The 27,435-nt window shown below is 36.3% G+C and overlaps 1 protein-coding gene across 4 annotated transcripts; it reads left to right on the top strand.

Moving 5' to 3' along the window:
* Window positions 1-101: 101 nt before the first annotated feature.
* MDM1 (Mdm1 nuclear protein) lies at window positions 102-26,675 on the top strand. Of its 4 annotated transcripts, XM_015240587.3 has the most exons (15): window positions 106-265; window positions 1,255-1,369; window positions 4,693-5,063; window positions 6,130-6,264; window positions 8,926-9,093; window positions 10,357-10,460; window positions 10,542-10,641; window positions 15,095-15,124; window positions 15,451-15,626; window positions 16,637-16,927; window positions 17,715-17,827; window positions 17,921-18,030; window positions 22,628-22,880; window positions 24,451-24,510; window positions 25,836-26,675. In XM_015240587.3, the coding sequence occupies exons 1-15, from the start codon at window positions 248-250 to the stop codon at window positions 25,946-25,948; spliced, it is 2,157 nt and encodes a 718-aa protein (XP_015096073.1). In that variant the 5' UTR covers window positions 106-247; the 3' UTR covers window positions 25,949-26,675. The 4 variants fall into 4 exon arrangements, 3 of the variants coding, with proteins under 3 accessions (XP_015096073.1, XP_031538986.1, XP_072829144.1); XR_012078438.1 differs by lacking the exons at window positions 24,451-24,510; window positions 25,836-26,675 and adding an exon at window positions 21,332-21,422 and having other exon boundaries at window positions 102-265; window positions 22,628-22,712; XM_031683126.2 differs by lacking the exon at window positions 15,095-15,124.
* Window positions 26,676-27,435: the final 760 nt, after the last annotated feature.

Below are 27,435 nucleotides of genomic sequence, written 5' to 3'. Positions count from 1 at the left end.
GGCATTGATTGGTCGAATCTTCACGACGGCGAGGGGTTCCCGAGTCTCTATTGGTTCTTAGGCTTCAAAATGGGCGGGGAAAGGCAGAGCGACAGGGCCCAAGGAGGGCAGCGAGGAGTGCGCCGGCGCGTAGTCGGGGACGCCAGGCCGAGATATTTGCTAGGGAACCTAGTGTTGTCGCCCCGCCCCCTCGGGGCTTTTTGTCCCGTTAACTGTCGGAGTGGCGGGGGCTCCAGCGCCGGGCGACATGCCGGTGCGCTTCAAGGTGAGCCGGGGTTCCCAGGCCCGAAGGCTGATGTGGGGAGCTGTGGCAGAGCAGGCGAGGAACGCGGAGGCCTCGGCCCTGCAGAGCCTGCCAGCTCCCGAGCCTGTCTGTCACGATCCTGGAGGATGCTCGTTTCCTCTTACCCAGCACCCTCTCAGCTCACACTCACTTCCGAGTTGCCGAGTGGAAGTATTAGATGGTTTGAGATAGATTTATTTTAGGATGGCTCAAAGGCGTGGAGATGGAAGGATGGCAATTTATAGTGGGAGCTAAGGCGGCTTCAGATTGGGACACCTGTGGACAACATCACAATTTAGCATTTAACATCCCTCCCTTTTAAATCTTTAAAGTGCCTGTGTCTTTTAAGGGCTTGCGAAATGGGATCTTGACAAGATTGAGAGAGTATAAGAAATACACATTATTTATAGTTTTGCATTTGTTTAAGGTTTGTTCAAAATTGCAGGTCGCTGGTAGCTGTAATGGTCAAGCATTCTTCAGCATAACAGTTGACCACAGTGTTCCACAAGCCCTGTCTTCTTTTATCTTAAGGGTTTGTATTCAGAATGGGAGAGGAGTTTGTCCCCCTTTTTTTGGTTGACTTTATAAAACTTAAAAAGGAACTACACTTAATATATAATATTGTGTCCTCGGTGAGGATTTATGGTGATGAGGACTTAGATTGTCACCAGTTATCAGACAAGAGCTCAGGCTTTGGAATCAGACAACCAGAAAAGGGTAGCTGCTCTGAACCTTGGATTCCTTGTAGCATCTGCTTCAAGTGGTTGTGAGGATTAAAGGATATAAAACAATGAACTGCTTAGCTGAGGGCTGGGTAAATAGTAGCTATTATTAAGAAGCTCTTCTGTGTTTAATTATCAATCTTAAGTCTTTCATTTCTTTTTAGAGATTTTGAAATTATTTTTACTGATGTCTACTTTAAAACAACTTTCATTCATTGTACTATACTCAAATTTTACTTTGCATTACAGGGGCTGAGCGAATACCAGAGAAACTTTCTGTGGAAAAAGTCGTATTTGTCAGAGTCCTGTAATTCCTCAGTGGGGCGAAGGTACCCATGGGCTGGACTTCGATCAGATCAGTTAGGTAAGTTGAACAACTAATAGTCATTATAACTTCAATAAATCTTGGGGTTAAGTTTGCAAAATGATTTATTGAAAAGTTCTGAAGCATTGTTCATTTGGCCTGGTTGACTTACTCATTTGTTTAACAAATATTTATTGAGGGTTTACTGTAGGCCAGGACTATTCTCAGCTTTTAGGAATATAGCCTTTAATCAAAGACCTCTAACTGTGGGGGAAAAACAGTAAACAAGTAACTCAAAAAATAAACCAGGGAATTTCAAGTTGATACATAAAATTGTAGGCTAGCGTGATAGATAATTTAGAGGCGGGGGTGGGTTGGAGGGAATATACTTTAGATTCAATGGCCAGGAAAAACTTTTTTTGAGGTGATATTTGAGCTGAGACATTAAAGCTGAGAGTGGACAAGCCTGGGGGAGGAGTCCTCCCAAGGTATTGAGGAGTGGAAACTTAATTAGATTAAGTAGTTTGTCCAGGGGTCATAGCTAGTAAGTGATAGAACCATGATTTGAAATCAGGATGTGTTGTTCACAGCCTATAGGTTCAGAGGCCACATTCTTGTCATCACACATGCTTCCTCCCTGTATCCCAGAGCATGGTAGAGGGGAAAAGAGACTGACTCTGTTCAACCTGCTTACTTAACTCTCCCTCACTAGACTATAAGATCTCTGAGAGCAGGGCTCTGTCTTTGCCACCTTGTTCCTGCCCAGTACAACACGGGGCCTTGGCACACTGTAGAGTTTATTAAAATTCATTTTGGAATGAATGACTAAACCTGAGGCTGAATCCACATTCGGTGTGTGACTTTAGGCAAATTGGGCCTGTTTCACCAAGTGGGACTTGGGAAGCCCATTGTATCGAATTGCTGGGAGAGATGAAGTGAGATGTTCCTATTAGGGACTAAGTGCATATGTACAGATGAGTGCTTGGTGCCCCACCTGTGACACATGTAGATTGCTAGATGTGTGCTATATATGTTCTTCAAGTCTTAGGTATTTGAAGCCGGGAAAAGAAAGATTTATGAGTGGGGTGCCAAGCCTAGGAATTCTGTAAGACGAGAGTGTTTCCAGGATTTGGTTTGGAGAACAAAGGGAAAGGTGGACAAGGATAGGTGGTTCTGTTAGGATTCCTTTGAAGTGTCAGGATCCTTTGCCCAGAGCCTGACTTCAAAGACTGGATATCCCTGCATCTAGGGTTGGATGGTGCTCATAATCCTCTCCAAATGACCAGAAATTCCACAAATTTGAGGCTCCATTAGATTAAGAATCCCAAAATAAATCTCTCAAAGTGTAGCTATCCCACTGAGGGCTTAGAGGGACACTATGACACTAAGAAATTGGTTAACCACATAGTTGCTCCCATAACATTTTAGCTGAGATCAGCTACGTTTGAGGGTAAGGATGATGAATGAGACTGTGGGAGCCAGGCCACTTTGGATTATGGTACCTTATGAAGGAAGGAGTGGTCTAGGGGAGGCATGTTAACTGGGAATTTTGGGTCAGGGGGAGGGGCAGAGTGAGAACTCCAGGTTGTTCAGAAAGGCAGGGGGAGGCTAGCAAGGAACAGCAGCAGCGTTACCTAGGACTGGCTGGACACTGTGTGTGTATTTTCCTGCATAGTGCATTTTTGATGGTGCTGGAGACAAGGGTGGACTACTTGAGAGTCTTCCCCTTTCATTTTGCTTTTCTTCCACCAGCCACGCTCTGTTAAAGCAGAGAGAAGTCTAGGGCAGTAGTCTTCAGACTCTTGCTTTCATGCCCACTAAAATAATTTAGAAAGTCTTTATATCTCTTCACATTTTTAAGTTGATATTTAATTTTTTTATCATAGGTGTAATGAATAGTTATGAAGGATGTGATTTCTAGCATATTGAATATTGTGTATATTTTACACATATCTTGTTAAAACTTCAGAGCTGCTAATTTAGCTCAATTTGTGGTAAATGTTCATAATTTAATTGGTAAAGTCAGTCCTCACTGGCAAACTAATAAGGTGAATTAGAATTATTTTCTGTGAGAAAAAAAGTCTTTATTTTTCAGTTCAAATAAATATGTGAATATGTGTATTCACATTTCACATGACAATCCTCTTACACCTGAATTTTAATTCTGAGATAGATAGATGGAACAGGTGTGGAGCTGTATGAAATAAGGCACTGTTCTTTTGTTATTTGTAATCTCTACTGCCTTTGCTCTGCTGTCAAATATTCTCCCTCAGGACTTACGTTTTCTTGACTTGTCCCTTTGTCCTCTCCACCTATATTTTTTTCTTATTCTGTAGGATAGTTGAGAGGTGTGTCTTTCTTTTGTGAAGTGGGAAAAGGGTGATTATGAAAGGAGCCATGAGAAAGGAAACTAGAGATGGCAGATACCTCCCTGGGCAGGTCAGTGTCAGGAAGTAGCACATGTGGAAACTAGGATCCGGAAAGTGATTCCCTTAAGCTGCCCATTTCTGCTTCCCCCCCAGAATGTCTTCATATGCCTCTAGACATATATGCACCCAGTCTGAAGACCGTGGTCTGGGGAGCCTTGTAAGGGTAGGGACCAAAAGGTGGGGGCCAAAACATCCATGATAGAGGCTAAAGAACTCTTGTTTTACCTCATGACAGGTTGTCTGTCCACCTTCCCTCTCATCCCTTCTAGTCTTGAATCTTTCTTCTCCATCCTGCACAGTCTTCTTTTTGTTTAAAGAATGGCTTCAAACTAGGGCAGTGTCTCAGTGGCTGTGATTCCACAGAGCTCTTCTTACCTGGGTAGAAGGTTAAGTTTTTTGGACATTTGCTTGGCAGACAGAAATATAGAGGAATAGTGTCTTAGCTCTTGTTAAAAGGGTTCATTCTCTTTACTTCTCAGGAACTCAAGGCAAAGGTAGAACCAAGATCCAGCATAATAACATCTCATCCCTTCTCATCTTGGTCTGCTCTGCATAAGAGAAGCTTTGTGAAAAGTTCCAAATTTTGACAGTACCAGGGCCCATTGTTCTGTTAAGTAGCACAGGAAAGTAATTAGAAACGGAAGTGACACATAGGGACTGGCTTGCCAGGCCCATCATGTTGCAATTCCAGTGACCAGTGTTAGGATAACTTGAACATTGTGACCCTGATTTTTAAAAAAATTTTTTACAGTCAAACTTTTAATATTTCTTTAAAGCAAAATTAAAGGTTTTATGTTGAAAAACTGTACTTGTTTTTTTGTCCTGTAACTTGAAGGATATTGTGTGTGTATCAACTGAATTTTAAATTCCATTTCTCCTCTTATACATTGTTGTATGTTGGCTTTGTAACTTTATGTTTTGGTAGCTGCTAGTTTTATATATTACTTTTTGTAGGAATCACGAAAGAGCCAAGTTTTATTTCAAAAAGAAGAGTTCCTTACTATGACCCACAGATTTCAAAATCTCTTGAGTGGAAGGGAGCTACCTCAGAGAACGATGTGGTTGTATCACCAGAACCTGAAGCCCCCAAAACACCAGAATCACAAGAGGCAGAACAAAAAGATGTTAACCAAGAAAGAGTTCTTGCGCTGGAAGCCCCCAGGGTGCCCAAGAGAACCAGATCTCACTCTGCAGACTCCAGAACTGAAGGGGCTTCAGATATTGTGGAAAATAAGGAGGATGTAGTAGCAAACCACGTACCAGTTAATGAAAATGTGGAATTGGAGCATTCTACCAAGCTTCTTTCAGAAAATGTAGATGATGGGGTAGGTATATTCACTGATTTCTTTTCAAAAGCATTCAAAAGCATAGAATTCTTTGTAAATTTCATCATCATTTCAGTAAAGTTACATTTTGTGATTACATTTTTTCCATTGTTGTTTTCTTATCTAATGTATGTAGAATAGTTGATAAGAGGCTGTTGACTGTAGATGTTATAAATTAGTTCTATTCTTAATAGTTGCCATTTTGTTCTAGTTATACTAAGACATCCCTTCATTGGGTAGACAGTATGCCTCTGGATTTTATTTATCATATATCAGCACCAGAGTCCTAAGGGAGGGATTGAGTTGAGGCAGAGAAAGGGAGTAGGCCATTACCTCTGGCAGGGGTGATGAGCTGACTTATACCTAGACCCTTTTCAATTTCTTATTGTGTACTATCAGAAAAAACAGTCTCAATTGACAAAATGCAAAAGAAGGAGAGGTCTGGCTGGATCTCAAAGATCTTGCAGTTCTGCTCTCCTGTGTCACAGCTGGCCTGTAGACGGTCCTGGCGAGCACATAAGCAGAGGCTGCAGGCACCTGTGCAGACACCTCACTGCCTTGCACATTTTTCTCGACTCCACTGCTTCCTCCCCATTTCATGTCCACCACTGACTGGAACCACAGAGAGGCATTTAGAAGTGTTGGAAAACCAAGGGGCCTAGGGGAATCAAGGAAGGTGATGTGTAAGTCTTGTGGGCAGGGGAAGGGTTCACCAAAAGCAAGGTATGGATAAGGTAACGTGCTGTTGTTTCTTAGTGATAGATTCAATTATGAACAATTGGTAGGAAGGGACTGAGAAATGTTGTCTTTTGCTGGGATGCACAATAATTCTCTGATAGTATTAAGACAGGAATTTTAAGGAGTTCAATTTAAGAGGAAGATTATCAATGGAAAAAAATTTGCTGTATGACAATGTGCATAAAGTTAACAATACTGTCCTATACATTTAAAAATTTGTTAAGAGATTATATTTATGTTCTGTGTTTTTTCCACAGTGTAAAATGAAAGAGAAAGTTTGTATAGAAATTTTTAATGATCTTGAGTGGAGTTTTTTTTTTCCTAACAGTTAGATAGACTTCTGCGAAAGAAAGCCGGATTGACTGTTGTTCCTTCACATAATGTCTTGAGAAGTTCTGAATATCAAAGGCAGTTTGTTTGGAAGACTCCTAAGGAAACTGCTCCAACTTTTGCAGCCAATCAGGTAGTTTAATGGATGCAATACATTTGTGAGTATTGTCATCTAATTTAGTGTTGCAGATTGACATAGAACTAAGAGCTGAAAGAAATTAGACTCTTAAGTAGGCCTGCAGGTAGGTTCTAGAAAAGTGAAAATGAGAGTTTTGCTAAAATCATCCTATTTCTTCTGATTTATAGTAGTAATATTATACTGTCCTAGGCTACTGATGATCATTGTTGCCAGATCCATCACATATACTAAATATGAGACAGGGTAATGAAAACTTGAGGACTGGTAAGTTTTTTGCATGCTGTGAAATTTTTTTATTTATTAAATTATTAAGTTGATTTTATTCTGAAATGTTTCATTGACTAATACGTTGCATGTTTTCTGTCTTCTAAGAAGGCATAACTGCTTTGGATATTTAATAAGTACAAAATAGGTTGAAAGTGACACAAGATATATAATTTTGTCATTATATCAAATCAGCAGTGATAGGAATTGTCAGTTTAACTGTATTTATAAAATTCAAAAGCTATAATGGTAACAAAATGTGATACTAGGTTTCATTGTATCCTTTTACAATTTTAGTATTGGACTACCATTACTAATACATACTCTGTTGTTTTACTACTGTCATTCTCTAGACAGTTCTTAGGCTCTTAACTCTCGTTTATGTTCCTAACCATAGTCCTAGACTTAGGTAGGAAGTACTTCCATTTAGAATATCCCCAGAGGCTCATGACAGCTTAGTCTTTTCTTTTTCACTCACCTGTATACTTTATATACCCCTAAGGACTGAGAGGGTAATTAGAGTCAGCCAGACAATAACATGTCATCTTACATTAAGATAATAATACCAGTGTTATCCTATAAATTGTAGTAGCTTTGAGATTACTTACTGGTTATTCAATTTTTAAAAAATTGTGGAATTTATATAACATCTTAGGAACACATAAAATAACGTAAAGCAATACGTACCCTTTATAAACCTAGTAAGTAGAATCAGTACTTTTGCTGGCTCACAAGTCTTCTTAGATAGAAAGTGTACCTACAAAATTACTTATGGCCTGAGAATTGTGATCATTCAGCTTTTTTATATTATACTTCTGTATATGGAAGTATAATAAAAATAAATCACTAGCAATACCTTCACTACTAGCTTTATTGCTTTCATTAGTGAGGTTTTCAAAGAAATTTTCTTGGAAGCAATTGCTCTTTGTTAGCTGCAAGCATATCAGCTTCAGGGTCTGTGGGTTGAAGAGCTCTGTGACAGAAATTTTCAATGCCTGTTAATGGGGAATGTCTCAAGGAGCTGTTCAGTTTTATCAGACACCTGTTTTCTGAAAGGGTGTCTTAATATGTAAAAGAGTCAACAATTTTTGGCAAAAAAATTCCTTGAAGTTATACTGTACTTAAAAAAAGATACACTGTTTGGTTGTGATCTGTATGAAGATGTATTATTCAGCATTATGAAGCAGTAGTATACCTTATTTGCACTCCCATATCTTTTCCCTTTGTTTTCTTTGTAAGAGTGGTAATATACAACAAAATAGGAACCATACTATGAAATTTACTAAGGATAAAAGCAAACATTCAAGAATCAAAATAGTAATTACCTGAATTTTTTTCCTCACCTTAAAGCTAAAAATAAGCAAGGAAGAAAAACCTGAACAAATGCGTATATCAGATATTCAGAATGTTAAGAATTTTTTATTGTTGCAGGAAGAAAAGAAAATCACGTCAAGGAGGAAAAAAACCTGTAGAGCTAACAACAGAGCTGCCTTGTAAAGCTAATGTGTATTTTCAAATTTTAAGAATCTGCTTATTTTATTTATCCCATTACCAAACTAGTGGGGGAAGGGAACTTTGGGGAGAAAAGATATAGTTTATTATTCCTTTTGGCTTAAGCATTATTTTGAGTATAAATGTTTGATGTAGTTCCACTTGTTTATTTTTGCTTTTGTTGCCTTTGTACTTGGTGTCAAATCCAAAAAATCATCAAAACCTATGTCAAGGAGCTTAGCCTATGTTTTCTTCTAGGAGTTTTATGGTTTCAGGTCTTACATTTAAGTCTTTAATCCATTTTGAGTTAATTTTTATGTATGGTGTAAGACAGTGGTCCCCTTTCATTCTTTTGCATGTAGCTGTCAGGTTTTCCCAACACCATTTATTGAAGAGACTCTTCCCTATTGTATATTCTTGGCTCATTAGTCCTAAATTAATTGACCATATATGAGTGGGTTTATTTCTGGACTCCATGTTCTGTTCCACTGACCTATGTGTCTGTTTTAGCACCTCTTTGCCCATTTTTAAATCGGGTTGTTCTCTTGCTATTGAGTTGTTTGAGTTCCTTAAATATTTTTGAATTATTGACCCCTTAGGATATGTACAGTTTGCAGATATTTTCTTCCACTCAATATGTGTCTCTTCACTCTGCTAATTGTTTTTTTGCTATGCAGAAGCTTTTTTAGCTTGATGCAATCCCATTTGTCTGTTTTTGCTTTTGTTGCAGTGGATGTTAATTAGACATGTGAAATGAAATTACTAACAGTTGTATATAATTTTCCCTTTATTGTATCCTATGATTCAACTTTATATGTGAATTTTTTAAAGCAATTGAAGAACTAAGTTCTTTATATTTAACCAACAAAAAAGCTAAACTAAAATAATTTTTGTTTTAAGGTTTTCCACAATAAAAGCAAATTTATTCCACAATTCAAAGGTAACTCAGTCATCCATGAAACTGAATACAAAAGAAATTTCAAGGGTTTATCTCCAGTGAAAGAACCAAAATTAAGAAATGATTTGAAGGAGAATGGAAATTTTGAAACAATGTCTCCTGAAAAGAAGGTATTTGTTAATTCTTTAAACAAAATAAAATCTTCATGATTTGAACTCTGCACATTTTCTTTTACTTACCACCATTTGGAACTTTACACATTTTCTTTTACTTATCACCACTTGAGATTCTTTTTAGCTAGTTCATTAATTCATTTGTTTGTTCACTAAATGTTGAATGTTCCTTGAGTACTTGGTAGAAGCCAGGCCCTGGGTAGTTACTGAGAATACAATGATATACACTAAGCTCTAAGCAGTTCTTGGGCCAATAGGAGACAGAGATGTAAATAATTAAGTATAATACAGTGTGATGAATGCCTGGCTTAGCAATACAGCAGTTAAGTCTGCTGTGTCTAATATCAAATGATTGGCCTTACAGTAATGTGAACTCCAGGGGTTACAGTGGTGATAGAAGCACATATTTTAAGTTAAATAATGGAAATCAAACAGAAACACACATACATGTGTATTTTAAACCAAAACCTTAGTATGCCAAATTATAGCCAGTATAATTCACATGATTTACCTCAGGATATACCAGCACCTACTTCTGTGTGAAATTAGAGCTGTTTCAGTTGCAGCATCAGGTTAAAATTATTATAAATTATAGGTAAATGGAGTAAAAGTCCTATTTTTGAATCTCCTGCAATGTCACAACTGATATTCTGTGGGTTCTAAGAACAAAAATTATATGATTGAAAGCAAAATGACTTATATATATAAATATGCATATATAAAAATTATATATATGCTATGTATAAATCATATGTATTATATCTGATGTATAATTGTATATATATATATATATATATATATTTTGTACCTATGATGAAGAGAAAAAAAGAGTTAAGTTATTCAGTAAAGCAATGTGCTAACTCACTCCTCTGGACCTTATATTTAATTATCATAACAATTAAATGTAGATTTAGAATATCAAGGGAAAATGTAAAACTAGTGTCCAATAGGTAGTAACATCAGGTTTCTTTATTTGTTTATTTGTTAATTAAAATTTTTTCCTAGCCAGAAATCTAAAATTTTTATTGTTAGAAAATGAAACCACATCCTGAACTATAATGCTTCAAGAAACTAGATATACTAGTTTCAGAACTTGCTTGTTGATTTCTTATGACTTCTGTGTTATCCTTAGTTTTAAAAAGTTTACTTCTAAAAACAGAATTGTAATTCAATATCCAAGTATATTTTATAACATCTGTGTTTTCACTTTAATGTGTAACATATATTGAGCATAAAAAGGTTAAATTATTTTCATTTTAGTGTAATAAAACAGATGATCCTTTAAAATTGGAAGCAGAGATGGAGTCAAAAGACTCAACCCAGCCTAAAAAGAAGCCTACTCCTTGGAGACATCAAAGGCTTGGGTATGTATTTTTTAAGAAAAATATCAAGGTATTTAGATGATCAACATGGCAAAATATTTACTCTCATTTCATTTCTGTTAGGAAGGTGAATTCTGAATATAGAGCAAAATTTCTGAGCCCAGCCCAGTATTTATATAAAGGTGGGGCTTGGACACGTGTGAAGGAGAACATACCAAATCAGGTGAGTATATAAGTACACCCACATTTTCTTTGATACTATATGAGTTTAATTTCACAATGAATTTCACCTAGTAATAGAGACTACAATTTAAAGATTTGTATGATGCAGTAATAGCACTAAAAATATCAGGAACTTAAAGTTGTATGTATTAGGATATAATTTATCAGTGTGTTCACCAACTAGCTCCTTAGAGATACAGCATTTATTATTATAAGGTCTTTAAAGTTAAAAATATTTTTAAATCAAATATTTATGTTAATAAAGTCAGTTTATAGAATTATAGCATTGTAGATTTGATTATTTTTATAACATTCAGATCTCTACTCTCTCCTGAAGATTGATTAATTTTCAAGATTAGTTTCTTACTGGCACCCACTGTCAGTGTGTACTGTTGCAGTCTGTAAGCACAAGGAAGGTGTGGCCTGTGCTGACAGAGGTTTGAGTTATACTGTTGGGATACACTGACAAATGGGAGAAATTCTGAGCATCCTAAAGAAAGGTTGGAGGAAAAGGGTAACCCTAGAATTGGGAAGTGCTAGCTTAGTACCAGCTTCTTGTTGCCAAAAGATAAATGGTGGAGCTTTTTTGGTTATTGTATAGTTAGCATCTTTTAAAGTACATCTTGGTGGTTTCTGCCCTTTCTGTGTGAATAAGCTAAATGAGAACATTTTAGATTAGACTTTAGTAAAAACTCCCTCCCCCCATCATTATAAAGAGAGGGATAATTTGGATGGGGAATGAATCTTTTTTGGTGGGGTGGGGCAGGTAATTGGAGTTATTTATTTATTTTAATGGAGGTACTAGGGATTGAACCCAGGACCTCGTTCATGCTAAGCCCACACTCTACCACTGAGCTATATATAGCCTCCCCTAGAGGAGTGAATCTTTCATTTAGCTCTATAATTTAAACTGTAGCTAACAATTACATGTAATCAGCCTCTGGGGCACGTTGAGCTGCTGGCTCTTGGCCCTGGTAGCTCCCAGAGCAATGTCCCAGTGACTCCTGTTCCCTGCATGTTGTTTTGGAAGGTTACTTGATTCCTTCCACTACAGCTGCTCTTCGTGCTCTCTCCTTCCCTACTTGAGCATGGTCAGAGGCAGAAAAGGTAGAGTAAAAGGCCAAGCTTAAAGCTTTCTCAGATACTGTTAGGAACAAAATTTGTATATTTTCCCTGGTGAAATTGAGTTAAAAATAATGAGCATTGAAAGCAGCCGTGACATAACAAAGGAATTGAGTCAGCTGAACTCTTGAGCAGTTTTTGACCATGCCAGACCTGGGCAAGGAGCTCTATGTCTGAGGAGTCTGATGGAGAATGGGAAAGCAAAGGCAGGACACAGTGTGTGGCCATGGAGGGCTAGTGTGGCTGGTTGATATGTGTGAGCACTGGCCTGTTGTGTTTGGGTGCTTCACTAGGTTGGACCTCTTGTTTTGCAAAGATTATCTCTTAGTCTGTGAGACTTCTTTAAACTAAGATGAGTTGGTATTTAGGCCTCAGATCTAAACATTTAATGGACTAGGAGGATTGTTATGTCTGAAATCTTGGTATAGGTGACAGTCCTGCCCTCCTAGAACAGGACATTTTTGTTGTTGCCTTGTTGTTAAGGCCTGTCTTTTCAATGTTTCCTATTATGGTATCTTGGTAATGTGACTTTTCTTCAGAATTTGTTTTATTAATTGCCGTTGGTGGTTGAAAATATTTAACTTAGTGGAATAGTTTGCCTTAACCTCCATGGTCAAAAGTATTCAAAAGGCATCTTGGAGTTAGGAAACAGTTTTAGTTGACCAGGTCATAGACATTTAATATGGGCCATATATTACTTTAAGTCTTCCATTTTTTTTGCCGGAAGACACTGTGTGGCTGATGACGAGGTACCTCCATATAAGGTATTCCCTCATTTTCCTACTCCTGACATTTCATGGAATATTATTCACACTCTTCAGATGCATTTGGACATCAGTGACTTTTTTATCATTAGAATATTAATTCACTTTTTGAGTCATGTTCCAGTTTTCTAGTTCATATATTATCTTCATTTCCCTTTTTGTTGTTTGAGATATTGTACTTTTTATCTATTTATAGTCTGGTCACTGGATATTTTATCCTAAGTCCCAAGTTCCTATTCACATAGCATTAGGGAAAAGGAATCTAGAAATGAAAACATCCTACTTATAGTGTTTTTATCATATAATATGACAGTATTACTTGACCTGGAAACCTTTATAGTGTTTATATCGTATAATATGGCAGTATTCCTTGACCTGTTGCTTTAATTGAGTTTGGAATGATTTATTCATATCCTTAGTGGGTCTGATTTTTGGCTGTAAGGATTGTTTTTAGTTCACACCATCAATTTTTTTTTGTTTCTAGTGAAACACCATACTTTGGAAATATCAACCTATAATTTTTTCACCTTAGTTTAGGATTATAGAAGTTTAAAATTATGTATTTGTAAAACATTGTAACATTAGGACTAAGATTATTAACAAAGATTGCTGATAACATCAATCTAAAACACTGAGTTTTGAAAGTCAGTAACAAATAGAACTGAATAAAGTTTTACAGAGTTTCTGTATCTCCTTTCCTCTCTTTTTTTTTTTTAAAAACCTGATATCAAATAAAACTGGGTCCCTGTGTACGTGGAGGGGATGTTTGTCCGTCCTCTCATTCATCAGTGAGGTCCTTCCACATGGATAGAATGCAGCCTTCTCTGTGGCTCCTTCCCACTTCACCCTACACACAGTGCAGGACTATTAGGACCCCCTTTTGAACCACTCCTTCAGTTTGTATCTTATTTGTTTATTATGGCATAGATCATACCAATACTATGATAATGATTTATCATTTAGGAGGAGGTCGGCCTCCACTACCAGACTGTGACACATTGAGTGCAGGAACTTTCTTGCTTATCTTTGGCTACCAGCCATCTAGCTCAGGACAGGTTGTGGAATCAGTATTGAAATGCTACATTCTCCCTCACCTCAAGGAGTTTATAGGTTAATGGGGGAGAAAGACATGAACAATTAATTCCAGAAGAATGAAATAAGTACTAATGGGGATATACACAAAGGGCTTTTCGAACATAGAGGAAGAAGTGATGCTAAGGCATGAAGATTTCATCACATAGGTGATGGAATGGCTGTGACACATTTGAAACATGTAGGGACTTATAAGAAATAGAATCTGGATTATGTCAAGGCACTTTATTACACGGTTCCTGTGGATTCAGAATACCCTGGTTAAGAGTTCAACAGACTCAACCCACGCGTCTCAGTTCTACCTGTTAAATGCAAAAACCATTACCAGTAATTTTCTTTATAAGAGTTGACAAAAGATAAATGAAGATGGCTCAGTTTTTTTTGACAGTGAAGAAAACATTTGAAGAAAACAACATTTTGAATTATCCTTTAGGATATCCTTTAGGAATGTTTCAGGTTTGGTTCATTGGAACAATAGGACTCTGCTGGGATCCTGTGGTTTCTTTTGCCTTGGCAGGTGTTGTCCTTTGCTTTGGCTGACTCCTTGGAGACAAAGAACTTGGCATCCCTTTGCATCAATAGTGTCTCCTGATGGAGCTGAGGATGTATGCCCCTCCAGTTGCTTTTACAACACCTAGTTTCATTATTTGCTTTTTTGCCTTTATGTTAAAGACAAGCAATTTTAGCAGACAGTATCTGGATATCCTTTTAAGGCTAATATTCTGTCTTTATGATAGAAAAAATTATACAGTTTTTTGAGAATTATTTAAACAGATTATTTAGAACAATTTAAGCGGCAACTTAGTTTTTTTACATTGTGAAATTGTATTTAGGGACGCCAGCAGGTGGCAGTGTGATGTATAAAATCAAAGGGTTTCAAATGAGTATAAAACATTCCTTTTCATATGAAAATATGTTATTTGCATATTAGGGAACTCAAATCACCATATAGTTCATCAGAACTTTTTTTTTTTTTGGTAACCTGTCACTTTGTTCGATATATTACAGTTATTATTTTGTGGGATAGTGTTTGAAATTGTATCTTTAATACATTTTTTTTTAAGTTGAGGTTTTGCTGATTACAAGGGAATGTTGAGGAATTTGGGGAGGGAAGCCTCATGGCTCTCTCAGTGTAGCTTCTCTAGTAGTAGCAGCTATGTATAAGCTGAGAAATAAAGACTGGGGCTGGGGGTTTCTGGCACATCAGTACTCTTCCAGAGGTGGGGAAATAGAGTGGTTAGGTTACCTTGTCATAGACAGCGTTCCACCCATTCAAGAATGTAGTTGGTTTTCAAGGCAGTGTTACAATATCTTGATTACTGAATTAAATGTTACTGAAAATACTAAAAAAAATATTGATTGACAACTTTGGTATATATTCAGAAGGAAGAATACTAACATATTTCAGTGATTCCCGTTAATATTCAGTTATGGCATTAACCTGTCATTAAGTATGTTTCTGTATTTCTCCCCTAGGGTTCTCTAAATGCCATGTGGTATGCGGAGGTTGGTCGCTTTTGAGTTTTCAAAAACTGTAATAATGCATAGAGTACTTGTGAAATTTCAGTTGTCGTAAGCAGTAGGTGTCATTATTTTTCTGAGCTGCTGCAAATTTCTCCCTGCTTGCTGGCTTGAAATAAAATAACTGCATTATGCTTCAGCTTGACTGTTTTAATTTCTGCTTATAAATGCACATAGTCTGATGAATGTATGTGGCCTTTCTTTCTCCTTGGTCTCTGGCTGCGTTTATACAGTTTCTTCGATATGCTACTTGGTGATATTTGCAAAGGAGCATTTACAATAACACGTGATATATTAACTGTCCTGCATAGGTTAAAGAACTCCGAGAGAAGGCTGAGTTTTATAGGAAACGAGTTCAGGGAACACATTTTTCTCGGGACCATCTGAATCAGATTCTGTCTGACAACAACTGCTGTTGGGACGTCTCCTCGACCACAAGCTCAGAGGGAACCATTAGCAGCAACATTAGAGCACTAGATCTTGCTGGGTGAGATGTTCTTTGTGAGTGGTGGAAAAGTATGTTGCAGATTATGTAGATAATAGAATTACGTAGGAAAATGATATGAAGATTCAAAATTTGTCTAGTCAAATGGAAATATACCAGCCACTTATTACATTTCATTATTTTTAGTTTATTCTCTAAAAAGTAAAGCTATACATACGTACTTGCTTTATACACTTGTGTAGAATACATAATTTAAATCTGGAAGATTGGATTCTATAATATTCCTTATTAACAGTTAAGAGTCGAAATAGGGATGATTATATAGTAGATGTAAAGAACTTTAAAAAGTAAACAACAAAAAGCAGCAGTAATAAAAACTTAGAAAATATTAGCTATTAGTTCATATCCACTGTAATTCATTAGTGGATTTTGTAGTTAATTTGTAACTTTGGCTATGATTCTGTGGGAGAACTATCTGCCATTTTAGATTATAAGGGAACACAAACTTTGGGTTTTATAGTGTACTAATATAATCATACATACCAATTTGAACTATAAATTCTAGTTATGTGACATCTGATTTTCAAAGTTCATCACAAAATCTGTTCTTTAACAATGACTTGAAAAGATTGTCTGAACTATAAAATTTGAGTCAGCTGACTAGATTCACAAGTCCACCTGAGTTTGTGTCAAACTCAACTGAGTAACTGAACAAGTTAGACCATATGGGGGGGGTCCTAGTTTAAGTATGTGAATGCTGGTTGAGGGATACATATGAGTTTTGCCAGCAGTGGTGCAGGCATATATGTGTGATGGTAGGAGTAAAAAGAGATAAATATATTTTATTTTGGAATATTTTAATTGATTGTAACTTTAGCTGTACTGTAAAATGAACTCAATTAGATTTTTTTTCTTCAATATCTGAGCAAGGCAGTATCAGTGGGAAACACATAGTTGTGAACAGTGGAAGGGAATGATGGACTTTTAAAATAAGTATAAACTAGAAAGGTCAAGCTCCTCATATTTAAAATAAAACTTATTTTGTTACGCAGAGATCCTACAAACCATAAGACTTTGCAGAAATGTCCTTCTACAAAACTAGAAGAAAAAAGACCTATCTTGGAAGAACAGCCCCAGGAAACTACCACAGACAAACTAGGTGTGTCAGATGCTCCCACTGTACCTGTTAGAAGGCGTCTCGCCTGGGATGCAGAGAACACTGAAGATGTTCAGAAAAAGCCGACAGAGGAGGAGAAAGGGGAAAGGGACAAGCAGGGTAATGTGGGAGAGCTAGAGATGGTGGAAATACAGGAAAAATCTAAAGCAGACAAGATAAAAGAAGGGTGAGTTTTAAATTAATCAACATATGGAAGTATTATTGTTCACAGTTAGTATGTATTTTGTTTTGTCAGTAATTAACCACAAAAAGTGGTTTACACTTTCGGTTTTATGACTAATAAATAGCAGATTTTACTTTAATGTCATGAAATAGGCATTTCTATATGGTTTATATAATTTATTCACTCATATATTTGAGTCACCACTAATTGGTAATTGAACATTTAAACACCGAGCTACTTGGGGAGGAAGTAGTTAGGGTTATTTTCATTTATATCCTGCTAATTATGGCTTGCTAGATTTGTAAATGTCTCTGGAAGAATGACTTTCTTTATGATTTAAGGAAAATAGTTGATATTCTTCACTATCAGATGGTTATACCAAAAAAGAAAAGGTAATGTTTTACAATATTAAAATAAGTTATTTCTGCAAATAGCTAATTCCTATTGATTTATATGTCAGTTGCTTTGGGGAGTGGTTCTCTACCATTGATTATGGTCTTTTTTTGTCTGTAGTCCAACCCCCCTGTCATTTATTCATGAGTTTTGCAGCTAATATGGAACTTAGGCTCTGATTTAATGGAAAAATTCTCTGGTGTGTTGCTGACTTGCAGTGATCTCCCCTCTTTTCCAGTATTCAGTTACTCTTAACTGTGTATGAATTTGTTATTTTTCAGAAACAAAATGGCCTTCTCTTGTAGGTTTATACTTTACTATTGCATAAGGACGGCAGAATATTTTTTATCATATTTTCTGGAGGACATGCTTCATAATAGATTGTTTTTATTTGTAGGTCAGAGTCTTCTTCTGTGTCCTCAGGAAAAGGAGGCAGGCTTCCTACTCCAAAGTTAAGAGAACTTGGTGGAATCCAGAGAACGCACCACGATCTTACCACTCCAGCTGTTGGTAATAGGCAAACACTGCAGTTCTTATTTTACCTGTTTTTTCTACGTGATAATTTAGTTTAATTGAAATCTGGCATCTTCTGTATTTTTCCAGGCGGTGCTGTTTTAGTGTCTCCATCTAAAGTGAAGCCTCTAGTCCCAGAACAGAGGAAAAGAATGTCACCTCAGGATGGCTTAGAAATTTTGAAGAATGATTTTAGGAAGGTAAATATTTATATTTCAGAGAAAAGCATCTGTTCAGGAAGTGATTATTTTAGTCACATGCAATAAATGAATGAGAGATTCAGATTTTAGAAAATTCTATCTATCATACATGGAGATAATGCTAATAACCTGCTTTCAGAAGGCAAAGGCATTTAGTTGTTTTTTTGCAGGTAGTGACATTGTATTTCTGCTGATATACTTTCACATCTTGTCAGTAGAGGCCCAACAAGAAGAGACAAAAGAAAAACAGTATTATTTATTGAGCATCTACTCTGTGGTAGTTTTGTTCCAACTGTGTTCCAGGCACTGATTTAACACTGGAGATACAGCAGTGAAAGAAACAGGCAGCAATCCTGGCCTTCACTGAACTTATATTCCAGTGGAGGAGAGAGACAATAAACAGGATTACTAGGTAAAACTCATAGTATTTTAGATAGTGTTAAGAACTAAATAGAAAAATAAATCTGGGGAAGTAAATAGGAAGTGGCCAGGGAATTCTTACTGAGAGGAGGGCATTTGAGCAAAATCTGAAGCAGGTGAGGGATTGGCCTGTATGCACATCTAGGAAGGCATTCCAGGCAAAAAGAACAGCAAGTGCAAAGTCCTCGAGGTGAGAAGTTACCTGATTCATTGAGGAAAAGGCAGGAAGTCAGTCTGGCTGGAGCTGAGAGCAAGAAGGGGGAGAGTAGGATGGGGACTAAATTGTGTAGGGCCTTATAGATCATGGCAAAGACTGAATTTTATTCTGAATGAAATGGAAAGCTTTTGGAGGGGCAGAGGAGTCATATGACTTGACTTAGGTTTTTCCAAGATCACTCTGGCTACTATGTTGGGAATAGACAGCAGGGTTGCAAGAGGAAGGGCTTGAAAGTAGTTAGGAGTCAATTACAATATCCAGTCAAGTGGTGATGGTCATTTGGATCATGGTGGTAGCTGTGGAGGTCATATGATGAGGTCTGATTCTGGATATACATTGAAGGTGTACTGACAGGATTTGTTGATAGATAAAATGTGAGATGGGAGAAAGAACGATCAAGGATGATGCCAGATTTTTGTCCTGAGCAATAAGGATGAAGTTGCCATTTAACTGAAATGGGGAAGATAGTGTGAGGAAAAGATTTGTCATTGACGATCAAAGAGTTCTGGTTGGACACATTAAATTTGAGAAGCTTGTTAGACACACAAGTAGACATGTTAAGTAGGGAGTTAACTCTGAGTTTGGAGTATAGAGGGGAGGTTGGGCTGTGGATATAGATTTGAGGCTCTTCTTTATCATATAGGTGGTATGGGTGTGTAAGTTCCTAAGACTGAGGGAGATCATCAACGAAGTGGACATAGATAGAGAAGAGTAGGTGTAGACTGGTCTGAGCCCCACGTTTTTGCTGGGAAGTTGAGGAGTAACCAGCAAAGAGACTTTTGAGGATCAGCCAGCGAAGTGGTGGGAAACAAGAGACTGTGGTCAAAGAGGAGGGAGTGTCAGTGCTACTGATGGGTCAATAAGGTATGAGAATTGCTTATTGGATTTAGCAACATGGAGGTCATTGGTGACCTGACAAAGGGCAGTTTTGGAGGTGGGACAGGGAGGGACAAAATGCAAGTGAGATCAAGAGGAATGAGAGGAGAGGAATTGGAGACAGTCATCACAGACAATTCTTTCAAGAGTTTTTTCCGTGAAGGGGAACACAGTAATGGAGTGGTAGTTGGAAGAAGTGAGATCAAGATGGAGGAGAAAACAGCACATTTGTATGTTGATGAGAACAGTTTTAAAGAGGGAGAAAAGATGATGCAGGAGTAAGAGGAAGATTGTTGGAGCAATGTTCTAGAGTAGAAGGAGGGGGATAGGAAGGACCTGGTGGAGATGTGGGAAGGTTGGCCTTAGGCCCTGTGGCAGTTCCCTCATTGTTGCAAGAGAGAAGGCAGAGTGCATGGGCTCTTCCAGTGAAACATAGGAAGATGTGATGGGGGCTTTTGAAAGGTCTTCTGACTGCTTCTTGGTGGCATATGAAGAGAACAGGCTGAGCAAGAAAATGTTGGAAGTTCAAGAGAAGAAGGCATGAAATAGTCTTGTCAGAGGGTGGGAGAGTGAGTGGGTGGGCCAAGGGAATGTGAGATACTGCAGGGCAATATTAAGGGCCCATTTCAGGGTAGTGGCCCCAAATCTGATGTAAGACCAGTCAGGATTGAGAAGTGTGTTTTCCCAGACTGTGACTTCTAGGTTTCTGGCTTGCCCAGCAGGACTGATGTGGGAGTGCCGTGCACTGAGTTAGAGAACTCTGCCCAAGAAGGGACTATCAGGAGTTTCATTTTCATTCACTCAATTCAGTACTTACTGTGCTCTTTCTGTGTCCCAAGCACTGTTCTAGGATCTGGGGATTCATTGGTAATAAAGACAAAGTCCCTGCCCTCGTGAATCTTACATTTTCATTGGAAGAAATAGACAATTTTTTAAAGAGATAATTTCAGCAGGGCGGGTATATCTTAGTGGCAGAGTGTGTGCATAGCATGCACAAGGTCCTGAGTTCAATCCCCAGTACCTCCATTTAAATAAATGAATAAATTAATAAATCCTAATTACCCCCCAAAAAAGATAATTTCAAGTAGTAGTAAGTGCTATGAGTTAAATGAAACTGCAGATGACCTCCAAGGGATGGGTGAAACTCCTTTAGTTTGGGTCGTCAGGATAGGGACCTCTGAGGAGGTGACATTTCAACTAAGCCCTGGCTAAGGAGGGAGGTGCCCATGCAGAGATCTGGGCTGGAGATTGTTCTCCAGGTAGAAAGAACAGCAAGTGCAGAGGTACAATAGTCAGAGTTTCAAAGAGTAGGGGAAAGGCCTGTGTGACTGGAGCCTAGAGAGGGCAGAGGAGAGGGGAGGGGGTGAGGTTGGAAAGGGAAGCTGGGTACAGAGTGGGGGTGTTAATCTAATGGCACCAGGAAGCCCTTGGAGAATTTCAAGCAACAAAGCAAATATAAGTCTCTGATGTCCTTGATAAATAAAATCACTCTGGCTACTCAGTGGAGAGTGGGCTATACTGGGGGAGAGTAGAAGCAGTGAGGCCGATGAGAGGCTTTTAGGTTCAAGAACAGATCATGAAGTCAGTTAAATTAGACCTGGGAACCACATGTATTACAAATATTCTACAAATTTAATTCAGGTCTTTTTAACAGTAATAAAACTAACTTGGCAGAAATTCCAAATTCTGCATATATATGTAGAAAAAAAGTCAAAAGAATAATTTTCATGAGAGATCCTTGTAGTTGAAAAGGGAAGCAAGTGGAAGATCTGTGAATTTTTTCCTTAGATCTCGATTTAAAAATATTGGTGTTTTGGATAAGACCCCAGGCTATCTCCACTATGAAGCGGTGAGCCCTCGAATCGCAGTAATGATACAGGTCAGAAAGCAGTGTTTTGAATATTGCACTGACAAACTCAAAGTTAATAACTAAAAGGAATAATTACAAGGAATAATCAGGAAAGTTTGGAGATATATTTGATTTTACTGGTTTGCATTCTCCTAAAAAGTACAATTATACAGGGACTTTTATGATCGTGATGCATTATTATTGTGGAAAAATAGAAAATACTGACCAAACTAGAAAAGAAAATTAACAGTGTCACACCCACTGTTCAGAAACATCCATTGTTGAATTTTTGAGTTATTTAGATATATAGCGTGTTTATTATATTGTGGATAAGTTTTCATAATATATTTTTTTCTCACCTAGCAATATATTGTGAACATACTTCTACTATCATTAATATAGTTTGTAATCTAATTTTTAATGATGACATGATATACGATCTGTAGTTATACTTTAGGGTTTTTAACCAGATATTATTATTGAAACATATTTTTTAAAACTAGATGCCTATTGTTATTTCTTAATTTTCCTATTTTGAAAAAATGCTGTAAAGAAGCCCATCCTTTAGCTACATTTTTGTTCATAATGTTATGTAAATACTCCCCAAGTATTAATTGTGTGGTGAAAGAGTTAAAGCTTGTGCTGTTTTGCCAGCTCTGCCAGAAGGTTGTGTTGCTGGCATCACTGTGTGAGAGTGCAGTTTTTCTGCATCCTTCTCAGCTCGGGGCATTATAGTTTTGTTTTTTTTTTTACATTAATCTTTGTAATTTGGTAAGTGGAAAATTAGTACCTCAGTGTTTTTATTTTGATATTATTTGATTATTAGTGAGGTGTAGAGTATGTTTGCTATTTGTAATTTGTGTGTATATGAAGTGCTGATATATATCCTTCTTCTAACTTTAAATTAGGTTTATCTTACTACTTTTAAAGAAATATTTATGTAACAATGATAGTAATTCATTGTCAGTGTAGTAAGTTGTATATTTTCCCCAAGTTTGTCATTTTAAAAATATTTATCTATTTTTTGTTTTTATATACTTAAATATGTTTATCTGTATTGGTTGTTAGGCTTATAAAACCTTCCCCACATGGAGGCTACATAAATTTTCCTCATATTTTCTCCTACTGCTTTTATGGTTACATAAATTTTTGTGTTTAAATGTTTGTTTTATTCATATATGTACACATGCATATATTTATATATATATATATATATATTTTTTTTTATCATTTAGAAAGAAAGTCATGCTATATCCCTCCTGACTTCTCCAGCTGCTGGTATAAAGACAATTGATCCCCTGCCTTTGAGGGAAGATTCTGAACCCAATATCCCCAGATTTGCTGAGGCAACTCTTCCAGTTTCAAAAATTCCAGAATATACAACAAACACACCTGGGCAGCCCCCTTCTCCACCCTGTGCCTCATCCTTCTGGCATCCCTCTCGTCGGATTCAGGGCTCCCTGAGAGATCCAGAATTTCAGCATAATGGTAATTATTTAGATTTTATTTTTTTGTTTACACAATTGAAAGTGTTACACTGATAGGTCCAAAGGCTCTTAAGTATGTACTATATATTAATAAATTATTATTTAGTTTTTTAGTTAATGTAATAGATTTCTTTAAATAGAAAAAAAATCTCATCTTTGGAACACTCAGTTGTGCTGTACCCAGCTTTCATGTTGCTGTGAGGTGTCTCTCATGCTCTTTCCCATAAAGTACAGGCCACCCACTAGCTGCCAGTAGCTCCTCTTCCCCAGATGTAACAACCAAAAATGTCTTCAGACATTACCAAATGTTACCTGGATGTAAATTCAAGGTCATACGTTTTATTAGATATTGCTCTGCTCTTTTCTAACATCCACCATTACTGTTGAGAAGTCTGATGCTCTTTTTATTTTTGATCTTTAGTATGTGGCTTTCTTTTTTTCCTAGCAGCACTTGGCATCTTCTCTTTATACCCAGTGCTTTGAAGTTTTATAGCGGGACCCTCTTCATTAATTTTGCTAGTGCTCAGTAGATCTTTTCAATCTGAAAACTCATGTTCCTCAGTTCTGGGAAATTTTCTTAAATTATTTAATAATTTTTTCCCCTCCATTTTCCGGTTCCTCCTTCTGTCACTTCTATTTTTCAGATGTTGAACATGTTGAACAGAATATTTTCTTACCTTACCTCACCTATTTTCCATCTCTGTCTTTTTATTTTAATTTGAAAAGGTTACTAATTTTATCTTCTACTTGAGTTTTTTAAAAAATATTTTGCTATATTTTAAATTTCTAAGATTTTCAAAAACACTATATACTCCTTTTATACAGCATCCTGTTCTTATTTCATGGATGGCATGTTTTATCTGTTTGATAAATGGTATTTTAAATATGGTATCCTTGCCCCCAGTTGAACCTCGTATCCTTCAAAGTAGCTCTGATAAACCTTTTAGAGATGAGACCTCTATTCTTCTTTTGAGAGAGGGGCAGTTACCCTGCTGTGTAAATTTAAAAAAGGACCTGGCATACTATTTTGTAGAAAGACTTTCTACTGGATTCCTGATTCAGGCCTACCTTCTCTCCAACTTTCAGTGCTACTCCCTAACCCCCAGCCATTGGGGAGCGAATTGGTAGCTTCTTGGTTTCCCTCCTCTGCTGCCTTAGGGTTCATCTCCCTTAGGATTCAACTCCCTTGCCTATGATAACCACACACTCACTGCCCTTCTATTTGTTTGCCACTTTCCAAACTTTTGCTGCTGTTTTCTTTGTCCTGTGGGTTTATGTCATTTGTGTAGATGTGTGCAGTCAATCTACCATCTTTAAAGAGACGCCTACTATATATTTCTTTAAAGTTAGAATAGATCAATATTATTGAAAAGAATCCCAGGAGGTTATCCATTGTTTACATATTTGCTAAGCACATTACGAATTAATGAGTTGCCCTTTTGTGATACATTCTATTAAAGATATAAAACTAATAAACTTTCTGAAAGCCTGCTTTCACTTAGAGTTGCCTACAAATAAGATATACTGTTGGGTGGCTTTGAAGGATAATTTCTTCTGGCTTTTTTTTTAAGTGGGAAAATCGAGGATGAACAATTTCCAGTTACCTCAGCATGAAGCCTTTAATGATGAAGGTATTTCAATAGTCAAATAACTATTGTAGATACGGTAGTTTATAATAGTATAAAGATCTTACACTTGATAAGCATTTTATAGTTTACGAAGTACTTCCACAGATGTCATTTCATTAGATCTTGAAACACTGTGAAGAAGATGAAATTATCCCAATATTATACATGAGTCAACTGGGAACTAAATTAGGAGATAATTGGGTTTGTTTGTTTATTTATTTTTTAAATGGAGGTACTGGGGATTGAACCGAAATGTTAAGCACACATTCTATCACTGAGCTATACTATACCCTCCCTTACAGCCTTGAATCTTTTTTAAATCATAAGAGATTGTGCCTAGCATCACACCTGAGGTCAGTACTCTCTGTGTTCCATCTTGGCTAGCTGGTGACTCAGGAATTTAGCCAGCATTATATCCACCATTTTCTTCAAATATCTGTATCATCTCAAAAAATATGTGATTAGGGAAAATGAATTTTTTTCTTGTATAGTTTTCTGACAAATTCATTTGCTTTTACTAGTGGCAGGAGGAATTTTGAATCCTCGATGTTGAACAATCGAAATTACTATTTTAATTCACCCTAAGAAGTACAAAATCACTGAATTTATAAATTTTGAATTTGAAAGTAAATTTGAAGTAATAGTTTATATATTATAGTTCACATACATTAGAGGTTTTCTCTCAGCAAGTTTGAGACTTTTTTCAGAATTCAGTGAGCTAGAAATCACGTTGTTATGTTTTGAAATGCCAATATCTGGACATTTTGAATCTAGTTCTATTTTCTTTTTAATGGAACAGTGTTTACCAATAACTTGATAATAGGTTTTCTTACTCAGAATGAGGAACTTCAGTAATAATGAAGGGTAGCATATTAAAGTCAAACATTATTTCTACATTAAGTGAAATTATTTTAGAAATGTGATGAGTACCATGTTAAGGTATGGCAGTTTGTTTTTAAAACATTAAAAAAGCTTTTTGCTCAGAACAGCTGTGCTTCTTAAAGTAGGACAAGACAGTATGATGATGAATTTTTTCCAAGTAATACTGAAATCACGGGTCATATGTTTAGGTAATGACATTGTGGGATTTCAGGAAGGAAACAATACTCATTTAATATTAAAATGTTTGATTTCTCAATATGATAAACTTGGGAAATTACTGTTAACTATCCTAAAAAATGTTAATATCTTATATTTTAATAAGTTACTTGTTTCTGACAGTCAATATTGACATTACAAAACTTGATGCTCTTAATTTTGTTAATATTTTAAAAGGTAGTATTTTCATAAGAGATTTTTTTGCACTGAATATAATTCTTTCATTGCAGATGAGGACAGATTATCTGAGATTTCTGCTCGCTCTGCAGCTTCCAGTTTCCGGGCTTTTCAAACTCTGGCAAGAGCTCAGAAAAGGAAGGAGAATTTCTGGGGCAAAACGTAATTAGACACCTCGTTGAGTTGCTTTTATCTAGGGGAAACATTGGCATAATTTTTCTTTACTGCTTTGCACTGTTGAGACTTTTGTCTGGATTTTTTTCTAACATTTCCTACTTAAAAAAAAAAGAATTGTTTGATTTTTTAATAGCCAATTCATTTACTTGGAAAATTTTAACACAGAATCACATAAATTTAACTTTTGAAGAATTCTTTTTGCATCTATCCCAAAGTACAGAGACATAGTTTATATAGCTCTTCACATGTTCTAACTTGTATTAGGTTGTCAGGGATAGCTGATAGAATTGTGAATTTCACCTATCTGGAGAATATTCTTAAAAATGAATAAAGTGAAGTAAAAATTAAGATCTAAGTGTAAAGTATACATTCCCCCAAGATTGGCTTTATGTATCTTTGTAACTGTAGATGTCATAAAATGAATTTGTTGTTCCTTTAACTTTTGCCGTGGTATTTATTTTTATTTTGGTACCTTCTGTATGTGGTTACAGTGTTAAGATAATTGTACTTTAGATTGAAATACCAGTTTGTATATACTTTTCTTATTTATGTAACAAAGTTTGCTGAGAGAGTATGTATATTTTTGATCTTTGTGTGTATTCTGTTTGTATAAGGACTTTGGCTTACATTTAAATAATGTCTGAATTTTGAAAAATTATTTGTATAATGGAGAATTAAAACTTTGCAGACATTTTGAAATAAAAATTGATCAAGTGTTTCAAATTCTGTTTCAAGTGTTTGAAGCATTTCAAGCTTCTCTAGAAAGTTATTACTTGGAACAAATAATTATCTTTTAAAAACATTCTACTCATAACAGGTTAGTCACATGTTACACTTCTTCTGCAGCTGTCCAAATGCAACAAAACTGAGCCCACAGTATTTTTGCTCAAATGTAGGAAAAACATATAATTTCCAGGGCAGACTCATTTTTAAAAAGTTAATGCAAATTTTTGACTATTCTTCTTTACTCATAGGACATGTTCTATGGTCTTACTGTTTATCTTGCAAATCATGATAAATTTAGTTTTCTAAAAAATATGGATTTTGTAAAATATAATACATGAAATATTTATAATAATACATAGAAGGTACTAAAGATAAAATACACAGAATATTCATGCCTATAGTTAGAAAACAAGTGAAAAGTCTGTTCTAAAGTGCTTAATTTGGTCGAGTGCTTTTGCAAATCATTGATTCACAGTAAGTTTGTTAAAGGTCTTACATTATCACTAGATTATAAAGAACTGTGGGCATACAAAATATTTGCTTACATTCCACTGAGCTTTTAAAATAGTTCTTTGATTTAAAAACTTACTTAGGCACTAAAGATGGAAATAAAAAATTAGAAATTAGTGTATAATTGGATTTTAGAACACAAATCATCTTGGTGTCTATATAAATATGTACTGAGGCATATTAGCTGTGAAATAAATTTGAAACATTGTTTCTCTGGAAGCTTACAGGTGCCCTTGTCTT

Source organism: Vicugna pacos, chromosome 12 (assembly GCF_048564905.1).
Source record: "Vicugna pacos chromosome 12, VicPac4, whole genome shotgun sequence".
Taxonomy (NCBI): Eukaryota; Metazoa; Chordata; class Mammalia; order Artiodactyla; family Camelidae; genus Vicugna; species Vicugna pacos.
This window is presented reverse-complemented; position numbering and strand designations above follow the sequence as displayed.